The sequence below is a fragment of the Bacillus rossius genome, chromosome 1 (assembly GCF_032445375.1).
Source record: "Bacillus rossius redtenbacheri isolate Brsri chromosome 1, Brsri_v3, whole genome shotgun sequence".
In the NCBI taxonomy this organism is placed as follows: domain Eukaryota; kingdom Metazoa; phylum Arthropoda; class Insecta; order Phasmatodea; family Bacillidae; genus Bacillus; species Bacillus rossius.
The window spans coordinates 251,465,334-251,485,255 of NC_086330.1; the positions used below are offsets into that span (position 1 = coordinate 251,465,334).

The window sequence follows — 19,922 nt, forward strand, 5'->3', positions numbered from 1 at the left end:
GGTCGAATTTTGTTACGGATAGTTTTCAACGTCTGTGAAATAAATTAAAGGTGTACAATTTAAAGGTCGGCTAAAACATTAGGCCTATTAAAATGCCTAAAGTGCCGGTAACTGCAAAACAGCGAGCCTCTGAATTTTCTCAACACGGACTTTATGCTAGTGATTCAACCACACTTTTTTGTCGTCACTGTAATGTCACCGTCTCTTGGGATAGGAAAGACTCATGTGAAAAACATGTAGGCAGTGAAAAACACAAGAAGCGTCTCTCTTCATTGCAAGGCTCATCTAGTGCGTCTGAACGCCAGTCGTCAATATCTTCAGCGTTTCAGACAGCAAAAAATAATGTCCAAAAAGACAAAAAGTTGGAATTTATAAAGGAAACAGTAGAGACCTTTATAAAGGCAAATATACCCCTTGAAAAGCTTGATGATCCTAATATCAGGGCATGGCTGAACAAATACATCGAAGGTGCTGGAGACATGCCACTTGCGAGAACAGTCCGTGAGAAATATGTAGGGGACATAGCCAAATGCAGAATTGAAGATGCCAAAACTGCATTAAAGGACAAAAAAATTGACATACTGTGCGACGAAACAACAGATAAAATGGGTAGGTGTGTATTTGTTGTTTTATTTAGAATTCTGAATCTTCAACAGGATAAACCAGAAATATTTGTTGCAGGAGTTCACTTTCTTGAAGCTGCTAATGCCACAAACTGTGTGAGGGCAATTTTAGATTCACTCAAAATGTACAATGTACAGTATGGTGATGTGCTCTCAGTAGTAACCGATGCTGCTCGTTATATGACCAAGGCTGTTAGTACTCTCGAAGTAATCCTTGGAGACCAGTTAACGCATGTCCAGTGCTGGGCACATAAGTTAAATCTTGTTGGCAATGTCTGGGTGAAAGAGTTGCCTGAGTTGAACAATGCTATGAGCAAAATAAAAAATGTGTTCAACAACACCAGGAAAAGAAGGCACCTGTATGCTAGCTTTCTTGAAGAAAAGCATGGAGAGAAACGTCCATTGTTCCCACTTCCTGTTGTTACTAGATGGAATTCCTGGTTCAACAGCGTTTTTTATGTAGCAGACTACATACATGACATTGTTGATTTCTGCAAAACAGATGAACTAAAGGCAACACAAAATTCAGGGGTTGAGTTTCTGTGTTCACTCACAGAAAATGACATTTCTCTCATTCTTTGTCAAGCTGTCTTTGTGAAAGAGCATGCCAAGAGCCTTGTAGAGCTAATACAGAAACTTGAAGGTTCTTTGTATCCAACTGCCCATTCACTATATGGGGACTTGCAAGGTATAAAAAAAAAATTTGAAAACATCACTCGTGGCATTTATTTTGAGGCAACCAGTAGAGCTTTGTCTAACATGCCCCCCGCTAAAGCTGCTGAAGCTAAAGTGTCCATCACAAGAACAGCAACACAAGCCCTTTCCAAACTGAACTCTCTCATGACAACTGACCCAAGTAGAAAGAGATTTGAAGCAATTCAAATTTTTAGTCAGGAAAGTTTGTTGCTTGCTAAATTAAACCCAGAAATGGTGCAGAAACTGAAAACTGTCCATAGTCTCTACTCCATAAGCACTGAAGAATTAACAGCTGGTTTTGGTCAGCTTCAGGACATTGTTACAAAACAAATGGAAACAGACAATTCAGTGGACGTAGTGAAGTCATTGAATGTAGTAAAGCTGTCACAGCCATTGTTTGCTTCCAGCTGCCTTGAAGCCATCTGGATGCCTTCTGCAAACGTTGACTGTGAACGATTTTTGTCCTCATATAACACAGTCTTAACAGACCGCAGGACAAATTTAAGTGAGGCTAATTTGTGTATCATGGCTACTTTTGCTTTCGAGAGCTAAAGTTTGAGGATTTTGTTCCATGTGTTTATGTCACTATTTTAGAGACTTCATATTTATTCTTGCTGGTTTAGGTACTAAAATATTTTCAATTACTGTATGTAAAAAGTGATGTGTAAATTCGATTGTAAATTACTGCTGCTAGTGCAACTGTACAATGCAAGAATGTGTCCAAAATTTCAAGGTATGCTTAGCTTAATTTTTTTAATTTATAGTGCTAAAACTATTTAAAAAATAACACCGCTTTTGATGTATGATAACACCACTTTTAAGGGTAAATAACAACGAATTTTGCTATAAAATAAACCCCAAAACTGCATGTCTCTAGTAATTGTTTCCAACTTGAGAGATAGGGTAGTTTTTATTTAGATTAATAGTCTTAAAAATTTATAATTAATAATAAACTGATTATCAATGTTGATTGGTGTTCAAGCCCGGGAAACAGTCGGTACTTCGTTTCCATGACAACGTTGCGTGCTTGAGAGTCGGGAAACCATCGGTGCTATTCGTTTTTTCTTCGGTACATTACAAAGCATTGTATTAAGTTTTTGTCAAAATTAATTAATTTTCATTTTATTTCATTTATTATAACTGTAAATAGGAGATTTGGTCTCATTTTCCCCCCCATAAATACAACCGTGCGAAGCCGGGTCGGGCAGCTAGTATATATATATATATATATATATACAGGGCTAGATTTTAAGGAATATTTTAACCTGCCCAACGGACAGGTGTAATCGAAAATTTGCCTGTCCGCCATCCAATTTGCCTGTCCGCTGTTTTACCCAAATAAAAAAAATTTCAAAGTCGCTGAAAAAGTGAGAATAAAAGATTTTTGCTATATTTTGCACCTATTTTTATCACACACTTAACATCCTTATTTAATTATCATTTTCAGACGAGTCTCTGTCTGAGTCACTGCACAAATTACTTTGCTGATTCTCTCTTGAACATCTTCGATAAGGAGGCTGAAAGGGTTGCCGTTTTCTCTGAACATTATGATACCAGAGATTTATTGCTGGTGCTGGATCAAACTCACTTTCAGAAGGTGACTGTATTTGAACATGCATGAGGGCAGACAGTGTCTCATCATTTAGACAGTTTCGCCAGTCTGTCTTTATAGACTTCAGTCTTTACAGACTTGAGCAGCCCGTAACAAAAACTGATCCAGATGATTTTGAATGCGTTTCGCAGACTTTGCAAAACATTTGTTTTGTTTCTGTGTCGTAACGAAGCCAAAGAAACTCGGAACACCAAGACGTTAAAAAGTTACGGGACCGGGCGATTTTGTCATATTTAACATTATATTCTGACTTGTCCTAGTCCGTTTTTGTTTTCTTTTCTGGTGGTTTTGAAGCACCAGTAATGAATTTCCACATTGTGTAACGCAGTTAATTAAATACTTAAACAATTGCTGTGACAAGATAAACTGTAAAAGATTACCGTGTCCTCTGTAAACAAGTAATGTTTATTTTTTGATGCAACAGTTGACAGGCGAATTTTCAAGCAGTCGCAGTCACTGCGGCCACTGTCAGCTGTATCTGGAGTACGCCGTGAAATGTTAACCACGCGAAAACGCTTTTCTGTTAACAAACTATGTTAAAGTAGAGCAAGGAATTAGTAAAGTCCCGATTTATAAAGACAATAAATTTAAAAAATTATATCTTGAAAGTATACAACGGTAAATTACGTAATTGTTGGCTGCACTGGAACGAAATTAATATTAAAACATGGCAACAAAAACAAACATCATCGGTGTGAGACGTTTAGCATCTCTAGCATACGAATACGACTATGTTAGTGAATCATGACGTGAACGTAAGATTTTAAGAATCATGATTCAGAAGATTTCAGCACGGTTTGTACATAACCTACTTTTTTTCCCCGCGGTAAACAATAGCCAGAGTTGTCCGTCACAAAAGAGCAGCCATTATTGTTTATTTATAGATATTGTCAAATACGTTTTATTTGCGGTCGCGGTCGCATAAATGTTATTAATCACCTCTGCTGCATTAGTGCGTGCGAATAACCTCGGCGTCACAAGTTGCACCTGTCCACCGGACAGTTGCCTTTTTTATTTTGCCTGCCCGGACGAGATTTTGCCTGTCCCGGGCAGGCGGACAGGCGCTAAAATCGAGCCCTGTATATATATATGGGATTTTTAGAACAGAAAAGCAAACTATAAGAAATTTTCGTCTACAATAGGTAGTTTTTATTTGAAATTTACATAAAAGTGGTATTATTACAATTTTATATGTGTAATAGTATAAAATATTATAAATTACAATATGATTTCTTAAAATGCTTCTTGTTCGATCCAAATTACAAATACACGCATCTCCTGAAATTCGTAATGTGTTAGAGATTTGGCAACAGCGCGCGCCATAAGCCGTGTACTGCAATCTAAGAGTGGGACGGGCTATAGTATGTGTCCGCATGTAGCATGTACTGTCGAAATAAGTAGATTAATTCTCGTGTTTTGAAATAATAATGGGATGGTATTACGTCCGTTGTACGATACAACTAGTACATATTCTCGGACTTTTCGTTTGTTGACTACTTACATCACGATAATTTTTGTACAGTACTTTGGCTAACCTGTGTTGTTTTAATTTATTTTTTGAAAGTCATTTTTTTTTTCATCATAGTGTTTTTGTCCTGTCTACAGACGTGAAATTTTTTACGTTTTTCAATAGTGTTGTGTTCTTCAGTGCTGGTTGTAGAAATGAAGCGTGTGACAGAACAAAAGTGTATCTGGGGGAGAAAAAAAAGAACGCAATTTTTCAAAACTTTCGACCTAAGACCTAACTATTCAAAAGAATGGCCATGCTTGTCTTCAAATGTTTTGGAACACCACGCTATTTTAATGTATGCACGTGTAACTTTTCGATTGCACATGATGGAAGGGATGACTGTAGACGGCATATTGAATCAAAGAAACATGCGGATCTTTTTATAGTCATGAAGAGCAATAAATACATATCATAGTTTTTTCGCTACATCTGAAGAAACGAAAGTAACGAATGCAGAGTTATTGTTTACAAGTTCTTTTGTTTGTTTATAAGACAGTTCTTATACAACCAGGATAAAAGAAGCAAATAAAAAGACAGTTGTTCAAAAGTATAACTGTGAATACTTTGAATTGCAAGGTTGAAAATTTCCTGTAAAATAATTGACAATCTTACATATTCAGATGATTGTATTGTTTAAATAGTTTTTTTTTCTTTGATTCATTGATTTTCATTGTATTCATATACATAGGCCTATATTTTTAATTTTTTTTTGCATATTCTTGTTCTTGTTTTATCTTGTGTGTGTCATAATTCCTCAGGAAAAATTTATCATGCATGATTTACGCATACTTTTTTCATATAATTGTCTTTACCGATGGGTGTGATTTGAGGTTGGCAGCTCTGCCTACAACGTGTCTCCTGACCATAGATAAAGCATCAGCAGAGAGTATGTGAACAGGTTCTTCAAGCGGCCATAGACTAATGACAGATACTGAACCTTAGTAAACTTAAGGCGTTTCATGTGTTTATCGGTATACATATTTATAACAATGCTTATGTTTCAGTATAAAGAACTTCAGTATAACAAACTCAACTATTTTTTGGTCACTTCATGTTCTTTATAGTGAAGCTTTCCTGTATTTTTAAATGTAGCTAACTTAACTAACTGTTCACAGTATTTTTTATGTAACAAACTAGACAATCATACAGACAATTTCATAGTATTATTAATGTACCAATCTTAATAACTCATTATAATGTTAAACAACTTTTAACCCTCTTAGAATAACAATAATAAAAAGTGCCAGTAAGTAAAAAAAAAAAACATTTTAGAATTTAAAAATTATTTCCTGGAAAAGAGGCTTTTGCTTTAAAAAAAAAAAAAAAAATTAGTGATAGCATTATAACTCAAATTTTAAGGGAATAAAATGCAAAAATGAACATTTGGTACCGAATTTTAGGAGAAACATATTTTTTACACAAATATTTTACACCACTTTTATGCTTTGATACATACTTTTTGCACTGCTTTTGCCTTATTTTAACACTCCTTTTGGTAAATTCCCCCCCCCCCCCCCCCCCCCCCCCCCACATTTTCTGGGATCCCTATACATTGCAGATACCAAAAAACCATACAACTATACAAAAGAAAAACCCTGAATGTTTGCAAAACTTACTATTTCAAAACAATAATATATTTTACAAGGAAAGATGCTCACATTCAATCATTTTGCGAATGCGATGCATGTCCATGTAAGAGTAGTAGAGGATGCAGTCTGCTTTCTCCCCATCACGCCCGGCACGCCCCGCCTCTTGGTAGTAGCCTTCTATGCTCTTTGGCAGAGAGTAGTGAATGACATAGCGCACGTCTGGCTTGTCGATGCCCATGCCAAACGCAATTGTTGCGCACACAACCTGAAGCAATTCAGACAAAGCATCCACCTGTGATTTTCAGTGTCGTACATCACATGATAATTTTAACTGCAATTACTAAGAAATCTATAATCAAGAGAAGGGTTGGCAGCAAACAAATAAAAAATATTCTGAACAAATTTCTTTACTCATATGACTTGACTTAAAATTGTAAACAGTTCATACTAATCCAAGAAAAACAATTTATTTTAAACCTTTATTCAAAATAATTTTCATACGGTTGAAAAAATTTCTGAAAGTGCATATATATATGGGCATTTCTCCACTAAATGGAAAATCGCTGTCCCAAGCTAATTTTATGTGTTAAATCTTAAAATTGCTCAGTTTTTTGTATCAATACCGACATAGTATTAGGTATTCTTGGCACGCCACAGCTTATTTTGTAATTTAATAATAGAATATTCGAATAAATGAACCTCAAACGTCTCAAAACACAGTCCCCTGGTACGTCCCTTTTCCAGAATTACAAATCTTGTTACAAATATTTATTTTTTTGCCATTGATAACTGAATAAAAAATATCCAAATACATTAACAAAAATGGTAAGCATCTATATACATCACAATTATATTTTTACAATAGAGTTTTAATCAAGATATCTATGTGCGAATGCTGTCCTCAAATTATTGAAACAGTCCCCTGTTAAAATTTTAAAACGGCGCTGAAGTCAAATTTAGTTTTGGCGCGAAGCATTTAGATTGTGAAACGGAACACAATCGGTGTGAAGTTCGTTCGGTTGTGTAGCTAAGCGGGCAGCCACCATTTTGTTTAGTGCTACTACTGCGTCCGCTGGTGAACCACGCGTCTCTGCCGTTAGTGAAAACAGTCCCCTGGTAAGCTTTTTTTTTTACTATTTTAAGAGTTTTAATAATGACAATTTGTTTAAATTAATTGATCATCTAGTATGTAGGCACATCTGTTTTGTTTATCTGATGTTTTTAAATGATATTGTTTTATTAAGTATTCATGTAAAAATGACAGTCCCCTGGCCAACAGTCCCCTGTAATTTAATAGCACAGGGGACTGTTCATATCACAGGGGACTGTTTTCTTAGGTTTTGACCATTAAAAGTATCGTCTATTTCGTAGGTTATTATCTCAAAATGCCACCGAAAAAGAAGCCTAGAACTAGAAAGTATAGCTGAGCGTTTGAGATATCAACATAAAAATGACCCTCAAAAAAAGAAGAACTGAAAGAAAAGAAAGGCGGAAATATCAAAAGAAAAAGGCAAAATAAAATTAGTTAAAGATATGAGTCGTCGTGAGCATAAGGCTGTAAAAAAGGTTTGGAAAGAGCATTGTTCTAAGTATTGTGCCAAAAAAAAGTCATGAAAGACATAAAAACTTTTGCAAGGGAAAATACACCTGATTCAGAGGATCCCGCAAAAGAACGTCAGGCACCTTTAAGATTATCAGAAAGTGCGTTACTTAAAGCAAGAAAGAAAAATGCTAAAAAGACACGCGAAAGGGTACTGAAAGAAAAAGACCTTTTGATTCAGGAATACAAACGGAAAATGGAAAAGTATAAAAAGAAGTTACAGCGGTTGGAAATGAAGGCTAATAATAACAGTAAAAATGAAGCGACACCGTATAAAAGGGAGAACATTATTTTATTATTTTCCTGTATCTGTACCGGTCTTTGAGAAAAATAAGTAAATTTAAATATTTTTCCCTAAAGTACAATGTTAAGATTGATATGAATGTAATGTGTTGTAAAATTAATGTTAATACTTTAGTTACTTCAAAAGTACAAATATTCCAATGTAAGTATTATATCAACATAAAATATTGGTTGTGATAATTAATTAGCAGTAGTAATGTTTTTTTTTCTTCTTGCAGGATACCATATTTTCATTATTATAAAGACTGACTTTAGTGTCATACAATTTAGTCTTAAAAATACTGTTCAACTAAAAAGTTGATTTTGTTAAGTTTAACGCAACTGTTATTACTTATTAGGCTTAAGAAATGTCACTATAATAAGTAAGATTTGTTTAAAACTGTTGATTTGTTTCAAAAAATTACATATTTTAAGAATGGCAAAGAAAAATAAACACTTTTATTACTTAAACAAAAATACTAATTGTTTTTATCCATAAAACATTTCCCTGGATAAATATACAACAGTCCCCTGTCACGGCTTTGCAAAAAATCATACATAATTCAAAAATCAAGAGGAAAATGTGTGGGCTCTTTTAAGATGTATATTTAATTTACTACTGCCCTTCATTTTATTAACAAACATTCTCAACATTTAATAAAATTACTTCCAGACAGTCTTGTATGGACGAATTTCCAAATAGCAGAGAAACACCCATATATTTTATCGTTAAGAAAAGTGATAAATATCTGTAGTATTAGAGTTACATGTTCAACTAAAGCCTATACCGTATTTGCTCGACTGAAATCCCCGCCCGCGTATACGTTTTGTAAACATTATTGAGAAAAAATTTAAAAACGTGTTTTTCTGGGTTTATCTGAGGGCAGGGCAGCTTGGCATGCATCAAACAGCAAGCCATGTATTGTGAGTGGCGGGAGGTGATTTTGTAAGCGGCAGTGATACAGAGACTGGTATTATAGTTTGTCCGCTCTCAGTAGGACTGCCGTGAGGCGTGACAGACGTACGCAGTTAGTCGTATCTCAAACGACATAAAGATAAAGAAAGCTGGACTCGTCGGAGAAGAATAGGGGAAGAAGATGGTAAGTGAAGGAGGAAGGGAAGTGGGTGGAGCAGGTACCTACGTAGTCAGCAAGCGCTGCTGGCCGACAGTGTTGGCATGCTTTACGCACTCCGGCTAATTCACGCTACACATTGCCAGTTGCATTGTTTTAGCGTGTGTGTTGTTACCGTAAACGTGAAAATGGGCGTAAAAAGGGGTAGCTACACGGTCGAGTATAAGTTAAAGGTCAATGCTTACGCGACCGAACACAGTAAACGTGCTGCCGCGAGGAAATTCTACGTGGATGCAAAATGTGTCAGGTGTTGGGTTAGTGAACGCGAAAAACTGGAAAAGTCCCCAAAAAATAAACATGCCCTCCGTGGAGGAAAATGCAAGTACCCCCAAGTTGAAGATTAAGTTTATACATATATAACGGACACAAGGAAATCGGTATATGCTGTGACAACGGAAATGATAAAAGTCGAGGCAAATCAAATTGCAAGACGATTGAACATTCATTCTTTGTATTTCTTAAACTAAGACAAAAGAAACTATACCTTAATACGTCAAGGAATTACCTATGAAAACTGGTACATGTACCATGAAACTGGTATTTCTAACACTCCTTTGTCTGGTTGGCTGGCTAGCTGGCAGGAGGGAGGTTAATCCACGCCTCTGCCTCTCTCCCCCCTTGCGGACTCGCTGCCTCTCTCCCCCTCCTGCTGCGTCGCTGCCTCCCCCACCCTCCCTCATTAGAACAAAGACGCACGACTTGCGAGTTGTTCCACCAGCTGTTTCATTTAATCAAAATTTAATTGGAGTTTAAATAAGTTGTGGCGGTATTTCATTTTGCTTTTATTAAATGTTAGTTTTTTATACCTGAAAAAAAGAAAAATCAATTTTTTCCTCCAAATTCGCGTATAGGCCCCCTCTCCTTTTTTGGAGTCGAAAATTTGGAAAAAAAGGGGGGCCTTTACGCGAGTAAATACGGTACATAAAAAACACACACACACATACACACACTCTAAGAACCTTAACTTACGCAATTTAGTTTTAAATAATGTTCCAGAAGAATTTTATACATATAGATGATATACTTACACATAAACATAGTGTAGCCCCCAATTAATTTAATTATTACTAATAGTAGCAGTAGTAACAGTTATATTAGTGATAACATTAGTATTAATATTGGTAGTAGCAGTAATAGTAGTAATGGTGGTGGCAGCAGTAGTAATAGTAGAAGTATTAGTGGTGGTGCTGGTGGTAGAAGTAGTAGTAGGTAATTCATTGAGAACATGCACAATGTATAGGTACATACAATTTGACCAGTCATGTGGTTTTGAACACAAACTAAACAGTCTCTCCTCTGGGTTGAAAGGGCAGGACATTGTTCTACTTATTAACTGCCTTACTTAAACTAGCAAATGGTTAGAATACTGCATAAGCCTTACTAAGCCACAGCCTTTCAAGAACCACTCCTAATACTATAAATATAAATCCTACTACAATCTTATAATAGCCAGCCTCTACAACTTGAATAATAACTCCAACATAACTTGACAAAATTCCTGAGTACAACACTATCAAACGACTGATTAAAAAATGTTAAGCTGCAAGTTGCCACCATTTTATTAATATAAAAATACAGTTAAAAATACAATACAGTTGTAAATTTATCAAATCTATGATAGCCTGACAAAAATCTAATTATTTTATCAAAACCTGATATACACTTTAAAATTCAATCTAGCAGCTAGCAAAAATCTGATATGTGGCAAGTATCACATATTACTTTTACCAACGTGAGACTGCAGTCAGGCTTCACAACTGTCTTAAACATGCATGTTTGCATTATATATGTACATGAAACATAGAATCAAAAAGGTTATTACTACCTTTAAAATTTAAGAATGTCAAAGGTAAATTTAAAACTTTTCAAACAAAAAACATATGTAAGCAATGCAACTAACATAAAACTACACTTTTCTGATAACTTAATTTTAATGTACTCAAATGGAGACAGTCGTGAATTACGTATATTCATTTGTTTGTTCTACGAAATATAGCAGCAGTAATCGGTAACTAATCCAGTCAATTTTATCAACAATCTGAATATTCCTGTAACAATAAGGTAACTTTTTGTCTAAAAATGCATACTGTATTCATCCCCTAAAAATTTACCAGTCTACACATACACAAAGTAACATGCATACTCTAGAAATCGATGTAACTTAAGTTTAACACTGACCTTAACTTTATCGCTGATCCACTCAGTCTGAACCTTTGAGCGTACTGTGTCTGTTAGTCCTGCATGGTAAGAAACTGCTTTTATACTGTCCTTTTTTAAATCATCCGCGACTTTGTCACATTCCCTGCGAGACAAGCAGTACACTATCCCTGAACTGCGTGGATACTTTGCCTTGATCAAGGCAATGATCTCTCGAGTGATGCTTTTCCCCTTCTTTGGAACGACACTGTACTTCAAGTTGGGGCGATTGAAACTTGTCAAGAACCTAAATATGACACACCATTAACACAATTAATAGGGACATAATTATATGGCGAATCTCAAAATTCAAGTTAATACACTACAAAGTACCGAAAAATAATTAAATTCACAAAACTAATCAGCATTTTCAATCAAAACTTAACTGTAATGACAAATATGTACTTTTTCAATATTTGATACAATGAAAATAATTAAATAAATTGTATTTGGTATAAAGTTTGTACCACAATTTACGTAAAAAAAAAATTGGAAAAACTTTGAAAATGTTATTAGTTATTCATTTTTATATTACAACTTTAGTACATTTTTCAAACACAAAAATGCTTAACAGTATTATTTTATGTTCCGAATACTCAGCCATGTTTATTATAAATTATTGTATTGTTAAAGTTCATGTATTAGTCACAATGACATTGTTTTTGGAAAAATTAGTGTCATGGAACATTTAAGTTCATTGTTGTTTAGTAATATGCTATCTTTTTTAATAAACAGATTTCATAAAAAATAAAAACAATGACACAGTAATCTCATGTTTAAAAATGAGATTAGCCTGAAAATAAAAATATAAAATTTTTCTCAAACAATTATTAATAAGTCAAATACTTAAATTAAATTTATACATATTGAAAAAGAGAAAAAGAGGTATATGTTTCCACCTACATTAAGCACTAGTTGCATCAGACAAGTCTCATTAATACTATGTATACTCAATCAGTTACACAACTTATCACTGTCACTTGTTCAATCATTGACACACAAAACTTATAAAGTTCTTACTTATATGGCTAAAAAAGAAACAATTGTGTACTAATTTAAACTGTACAGCAGCAAAAGATAAATAAATAAATATTAGAAATAAAAATATTAGATATTTTTTCAGGCAAACTTGAAAAGCATGAAAGGTTTATCAGTTTGAAATCAGTGACTTCTTCAGTCACCGACTTCAACCATTAGCTATGTCCCTTGTTGTTAGACAGATGTGTCTCTACCTCCATCTACCCCCTCCCGCCAAGCATTACACTTGGGCGCATGCAAGGAACAAGGAACGTGTTCCTTGCCAGACAGTGGGTCAAGGCCATCCATCAAAATGAATTTGCCACACACCTAAACGCACAACAATTAATTGTAGTATTGTTTTATGGGGTTGTTTAACGTATAGTAAGGATTAACATGATAAACTTAAAAAGTTGCATTCCATCTGTTTTAGTAATACAACAGTCAAGCAAACACCAAACTGTAGATTTTGTAAGCACAAAGGTCGCTACACGAATAAAGTAAATTTTTTAAATATCTGATTGTGGCTAGTTAAGTTTTTACTCTTCAAAAGGTTTCAATCAGTATGTTCTAAGCTTTAAAAGAAATGTTAAGTCATTAGTCACTTCTGAATAAAAAAAAGAAGACAACAGTGACAGCATTGTAACTCTTAAAATATTGTGAAACAGTTTTATCTTCAATTATTCAACATTTTAGTTGGGCATTTGTCCCGCTATTTTGCTATTAAAATATGTTATTGGCTGGATTCTGAGAACGCTGCCTGTCTCGGACGTGGGCATGTGGGTTTTGTTCGAGGTTGGTGGGAATGCTGGCTGTTAGCAAGTGATGGCTGTGTCGCTGTGGTGGTTGAGGCAGTTTGCGGGTGGAGTGAATGCAGCCGGGGAAAGTGCTAGCAGTTACATTAGCTGGTTTGGTGGCCAGGTTAACACATGTACTGATGTACGTTTTTGCATTATATTCTAACGTATTCCAACGTTTTTCAGTATTTCATATTGTAATAAGATTCTAGAACATTTCTTAAACCTTTTGGTTGTATCAGAAAGTTCGAAATTTATAAAAACTTGTAAATTTTTTTTGGCTAAGATTGTTTTCCATCAGTGTCAGCCACTTCTTTGAATTCTGTCACCTGGTAACCCTAAAGGTATGCCGATACGAGTAGAATACTACTAGGAAATTATTTCTGTAACCAATAAGGACAAACCACGCATTTGCATACAATTTCACTACACAGAATGATGTAACTTTTAGTGTATTGTAACAACCCAGATTACAGCCTTTCCCATGAAATCCAGTAACAATTGTTTGTTATAAATTTTTGTCATACTTCAGGTTAGATTATCAAATAATGTAAACTTTTTTTCCTTTTGGATGTTATTGCGAACGTAATTCACCGGGTTTAATGTTTTTATTTTTATAATTCATAATTTTATTTTTTTAGTATTTTTTTTTGCTGGGTTTTTGTGTGGGAAGGCATGCGACGTAATTCTCCTTCGTCATTTCCACGACCGAGGCTTTGTTTCACACGCTAGGTATGTGAGTCACTGTCACGGGAGTGTGAGAGAGAGAAAATTGCTGCGTCGTGGGAACAGAAGTAAGAATTTCGTGGAAGCCTCTGTTGCCATGCGCCGTGATTGGCTGAGAATTACGTCAGCAAGCCCAGGACACTGCCCGCACAAGGGAGAGGAAAGCTGTAAGATCAGTCATTGTCCGAGCACCAGGCCGAGCGGTCGTTGTTCGGGCGGCGGGCCGAGCGATGGCTCCACGTTTTATCTATTTTTTTTATGTACATTTAATTTATATTTATTCTGTTGTAAGGAATAGTGATTTTTACATGAATTAAAAAAAACAGGTAATACATAGAACATTGAATAAGAGTTTCTTCGTGACCTGCTACTAACCAGTATGTTCCACTCATCACCTAATTTTGAGCTAGCTGGAGGTGGTGAGTGGTAACAGTATTTAATAGCACTAAGAGAATGAATGACCTTGTAGTGTAGTGCTGTTCTGTGATTGGTTGGTTGAGCTACATGACCACCTCACTCCTTTGTAAGGGAAGGTCTTCATGTTGTACAACCAGTTCGGCACTTGACACTGCCCTGATCGTTCAGGTATTGTTGCGACTCACTCAACAAACAAAGAGAATTTTGGTGAGACATTTTAACGCCTGCTAGTCAGAACCAGGCCACAACTAATATTTCGGTTTAGAAGATTAAAATTTTCTTTCACCCCACATATGTGTATAGGCCTAGGGTGATAATGATTGCCTCTCCAGGAAATGGAGGTGTCTGATTGCAACATTGTAAAATTCATTTTATTTATATGACTTTATTATTGAGTATATAAAATAAATGACTCTTTCTACTTTGGTGCTACAAGATAGTAAAAATCTGGTTCAAACTACCATGAAATTCATTACTCGCATTTTGTAAAACGTCTGGAACAGTATTTTTGTGTTTTTAAATAACCTGGTAAAGAATGGAAGGAAAAGTTTCGAGAACTATTTTCTTAAATCAACAACTCATCTTCACTGGGGATGCGGAGACTGGCTACTACCGATAGCGAGTGGTACTCGCTGGGCTGGCGAGCAGCCCCTCAGGGTTCCTAACCGCTGCAGGATTGCAGTGAGGACCCGAGCACTTGCCAGAGGAGGAGCGAGCTGGGTAGCACCATCCACCCAGAAACGGCTCACAACCCAGGTGGTCATGCCCTATGTATACAACGGTGAGTTCGTATCTGCGATTGCACCCACGTTCTCGGCGAGGAAACTTACTCAACCATTAACTTTTAGCTTCAGTGATAAGACAGAATCATACTAGTTTCTCACACAATTCTTCTTTGGCTGTATTTCAGTGACACATACTTTGCACGTGAGTAATTTAAATCAGGGATCATACTTGATTCCCAAGTGTTATAAACTGTATCTGTTTCAGGGTGTCAGTTCTGTCTATCCATACACTTGTAAACACTTCTGCTCACAAACTAACAGTTGTCTCACAACTAATACAGTTTCATTTTTCACAGTAGTGTTCAACATCTTTATATAACTATCGATTCATAGTTAACTTATCATTTGCTTAATTTGGTTTGAAATGATGGAAAAGAATATTTAATAAATAAATGTTAATTTCCAATTTAAAATTAAATTTCTTATAATATATTATTAAAAACTTAATTTTTTGTATGGTGAGTGCCTTTAGAAAAAAACAACTTTGCATAATAACTGCATAGGGTAGTACTTCATGCAACATTCCAGGACAGGTAAATTCTGTATGATCGTATGAGAACTGCTGAGACAGGGCTAAAGGACTCACCACTTGGGGCTGCTCATGCCCAGCTGGTGCAGGATGTCTGTGCGCACCCGGGGTGTGGCGGTGGCTGTCAGCGCCATCGTCGGCACTTCAGGGAACCTCTGCCTCAGCACACACAGCTTCTTGTAGTCCGGCCTGTCATCACAACCAACACGGCACCCACTAACATTGCACGTTTATTTAGGAGTTCCGCTACCTGCTATTGCACCACCAACGTGGCATTTCAAAAGTTTGGTTCATGTTTAAGTTCATGTTTTCCAGTTTTATGAGAAGAGTCCTACAAATGTTTCACATTAAAACCTGTTACAAGTCAGACTGGCCTGGCTATAAAAGGATCTAACACTGTTACAGTTAAAAAAAAAATCTTTACATCACAGTAGAGAAAGTTCAGAATTGTGACTTATCTTCACACAAATTTAGGATAAAATAGCAGTTAAATCCAGAAAATTTTCTGTCATTTATTCCTCACTAAAAACAGTTGCCCAAAAAAATTTCTTCACTCAAATGAAATGTTCAATATCCAGGAGCACTGAGAAAACAGAAAAAATAACTTAGTAAATTTAAGACATTGATAATAATGTTAAATGATAATGACCAATAGTTAGAATTTAAAAAAAAAGTAGGACAAAAAACTTGCTGTTCTTGGGGCAATTTCTGAGTTTAAAAACACAATTACATGGTCGCTGTAGGCCGTGATGACAGCGCCTGAGAGCAAAACATTTGTATATATTTAAATTAAGTGAAAAATAGTTTTGGCCCAAGCCAAAACTCGTTAAATACCTCACTTTCCATTTATTGATTAGATTTTTGTAAGCTGCCACGTAAAGTGAACTGAAGGTTCTATTGCCAAGCAACAAATGTACCACATCATGAAGACCTTTACTAAGTCAAGAGTAAGGCAGTAACATGGACCAACAAGGCTTTATCTGGAGAGAAAAAGGGGGGGGGGGGGGGGAAGAGAGAGAGAGAGAGAGAGAGAGAGAGAGAGAGAGAGAGAGAGAGAGAGACAGAGAGAGAAAGAAAGAGAAAACATACGTGATTTACTGTAAATTAAAAAAAAAATTATGAAATAACTGCATAATTTTCTGAAAATCTCCAGCAAATATTCTACTCCAGATTAACAGATGCACAACTGCTTAAACACCTGCGGTTTTCTCCACAATACTACTGCATAAAAATATACAATAACGTTCTATAAGTGACATTGCACATAAAATTACTGAAATGAGGTATAATGGAGGTTAAAAAAGATGTTAAATATATTGTTAACACTGATGGTAACCTAGTCAAATAATAAAAATAAACATTCATTTAATTTTAGTAAATTAAAAAAACCAACAAAATTACTAAACATGAATAAAATAAAATTTAAACACCAAACTATAAAAATAAGGTTTTTTAAAACCTTAGATACATAAAATAAAGTGTTAAAACTTTTAAAACAAGAAGCTATTGTCTATAGCACTATATCTTATGAAGGGGCAGAGGGTTAACAAAGTTACAAATCAGACTACAGGATAAATTACTTGTAAAAGGATAACAGTTACAAGTTAATTAGAATTTTTACTTTTTACAACAAGATCTAATCACAAGAAAAATATATGTACCTGAAATCATGGCCCCACTGAGACACACAATGGGCTTCATCTATAACAAATCGGGCCAGCTTTCCTCGCTTGTATAAGTTTTCAAGAGCATCTCCCAGCTTGTTGCTGGCACTCAGCTTCTCCGGGGTCACGTATAGGAGCTTCACACCTGCAGACAGTGGACGATACCTCCTCGTTCATGGCACGGGACGTTACCAGTCACTAATACTAGAGCTTGTCACAGTTGACGTGGTACTGCCCTGGGAAATGAGCAAAGCCCAGCTCTCAGTCCCGTCCACCATTGTGGGAGAATACCCTGTGAAGTCACTGCCGGTGCTGTGTCTTAAAGATGTTGTTTTAAAACTAGCAAGACTGACGGTGTTATATATTCCAGTGCAATTTATATGTTCCTTTACAGCCAGACGGGCAGCTTCTCAGATTTAAATTATTTATATTGTTTATGCGGAGCCGATGAAGTGTGTTGCTCCAATACTGTACAACCTACCAGTGGGGTAAAACCTAGATTCATCATTGACTTGCTTTAACTGATTAGTAAACGCCATAGTTCATTAGGTATTGTTTTTATAATCATTTATAATTTTTGGAGCTCCGCATGCATCTTGCAGTGTACTTTGTAATCAGTTCTTCGCCTTGCACCATAGTGCACGTGGGTAGGCACCACACTTACGGGACCGGTAGACTTTGGTGTGTTCTTTCAAGCAAATCACTGGCTGTCCTCAATGTTTTAAATTATGAGCAAGTGCCATCGTAAATATACACATTACTGTTTTATCGAGGAGAGTGTGGAGTACTGCACATTTATACTGGTAAGTAGGCCTGTGCGAATAGTGTTTGTTGGATGCGAAGCGAATATCGAATCGAATACTAAAAATATTCGCGAAGCCGAATCAAATTGCGAATATATTTCTTGACAACATTTCTCTTACTTCTTATATTAAGTATTTTTAATGTTGCTTACCTAACCTAACCAACTGTTCACAATCCACAACCAATTCACAGTATTTTCAATGTAGCTCACCTAACCTAGGCAATTATTTATGGGAGGGGTGAAAACAGAAAAGAAAAGATTTAAAAAAAAAAAAAAAATGTTTGCTAGTGTTCCTTCATCGTCCCACAAAGCATCTTAAATGCTACAAACCAAACTCAACCATTCATATGACTTTACATGTTAAATTTCACAAACTTAACCTAACAAACAATTCAAACAAACTTAGAGAGTTTGAAATGTAGCTAAGTAACCTAGCCTTCCCTAAAATTTTACATTATTTTTACTGTAGCCACACTAACCTAACCAACCAATCAACCATTCACATGATGTTACAATGGTATTTTAGATATAGTTTATCTAACCAACCATTAAAATGATGAATTATCAGGAAACTACTTAAACTATTGTAATTCCATTTCACAGAATTAGAAAAACTGTAAGTAAGAAAAAAATGGATTTGAAAATTTTTAATTACTTTTGTTTTGATGTGCCCCTCTCATCAGTAACTATCCTAACATAATCTTATCATTCCAATAATTGAAACCATTTTATTGTATTATAAATAGTGATGGGTCGAGACTCTAAATATCGAGCGAGTCGAGCCGGCGAAACTAAACTCGACTCAAAAACCGAGTTGATTAAGATCGTGTCCTCGAGTATCGTCAAAGTTTAGTTTTTGGCTCGACCATAATGTTGCACAATTTCCAATCGTGAAGGTACTTATCCGAAACCATGCACTTTAAAATAAAATAAAACATATTATTTAGGCCTACCTAGTGGAAAACCTCCGATCCAACAATGAAAACCTTGTAAACGAAGTCGGAAGATTATTTATTTTTGATCATGTATAACTGCAAACAGTGCATCCCATCCTTCAATATGCACTTAATATTTCTAATTGCAACAAAATACCTTTATTTAACTATAACGGAATTAAAAAATGTTCTCTAGATTCAGTCATGAACAAGACCACGAACATCATCAGTATTTGGGCAGCTTTGAAAGTACAGTAAAATTCCATTTTAACGTAAATTTATAACGGCGCCAAAAGTTTATATTATAGCAAATTTTCGTTACAGCCAAAATTAAAAACAAAATCTAATTTTTGTAGCATTTTTTAAATATATTATTTTCTCGCTTGTTTTTACTGTGGAAATTCACAACTAAATTAAAGAAAATATTCATAAAACTTATTAAAATAAAATTTTTAAGCTATATCAGCACTTGCCGACTGCGAAATATGAGACCGCGTGGCCGTGAAACGGCCCTCACGCACATCGTGGCTAAACACACAGCTGTTTGTTTACATGAAGACGGGCGGGCGGGATCACGCAAGGTCATGCCGGCCGCTTCCTGTCGCTTTGACCGCAGCTGGTTTGCTGGAGACATGTGCGCTAAGCTGATGATATTGGGTGCATATTTGCAAAGATTTTGAAAACATAAATTTTTTTTAAAAAAATTCTCCAATTAAGTTGGACAACCATACAAATTATAAAAAATAATTTTTCTGACAATTGGTCAGTAACACAAAAATAATCACTCGTACAGACCCTTGGAAAATAACACAAAATAAAAAATCACTTTTTAAAAAAACGAATCAATTTTCGTTTGCCTTGATTTCACTAGACTTTCGGACAAAATAAATGACTGGACCTCTTGGAAGTTCATCAAATCTTTCGTCGTAGCATTTGTATGCTGATAAAAACGACTGATTGTGTCAAGTGCCTCCATCATTGACGTTTTCGACGGTACAGATACGTC

At 35.5% G+C, this 19,922-nt stretch overlaps 1 protein-coding gene across 4 annotated transcripts in view; it reads right to left on the reverse strand.

The window, feature by feature from the left end:
• LOC134527475 (recQ-like DNA helicase Blm) overlaps window positions 1-19,922 on the reverse strand; it is a 241,667-nt gene that overhangs the window by 119,339 nt on the left and 102,406 nt on the right. For all 4 annotated transcript variants that reach the window (XM_063360175.1, XM_063360176.1, XM_063360177.1 and 1 more), the window contains 4 exons: window positions 17,174-17,321; window positions 15,570-15,701; window positions 11,224-11,488; window positions 6,100-6,295 (listed from right to left, as the gene is read on the reverse strand). In XM_063360175.1, coding sequence (XP_063216245.1) covers window positions 6,100-6,295; window positions 11,224-11,488; window positions 15,570-15,701; window positions 17,174-17,321 — 741 coding nt within the window. The remainder of the gene's footprint in view (window positions 1-6,099; window positions 6,296-11,223; window positions 11,489-15,569; window positions 15,702-17,173; window positions 17,322-19,922) is intronic.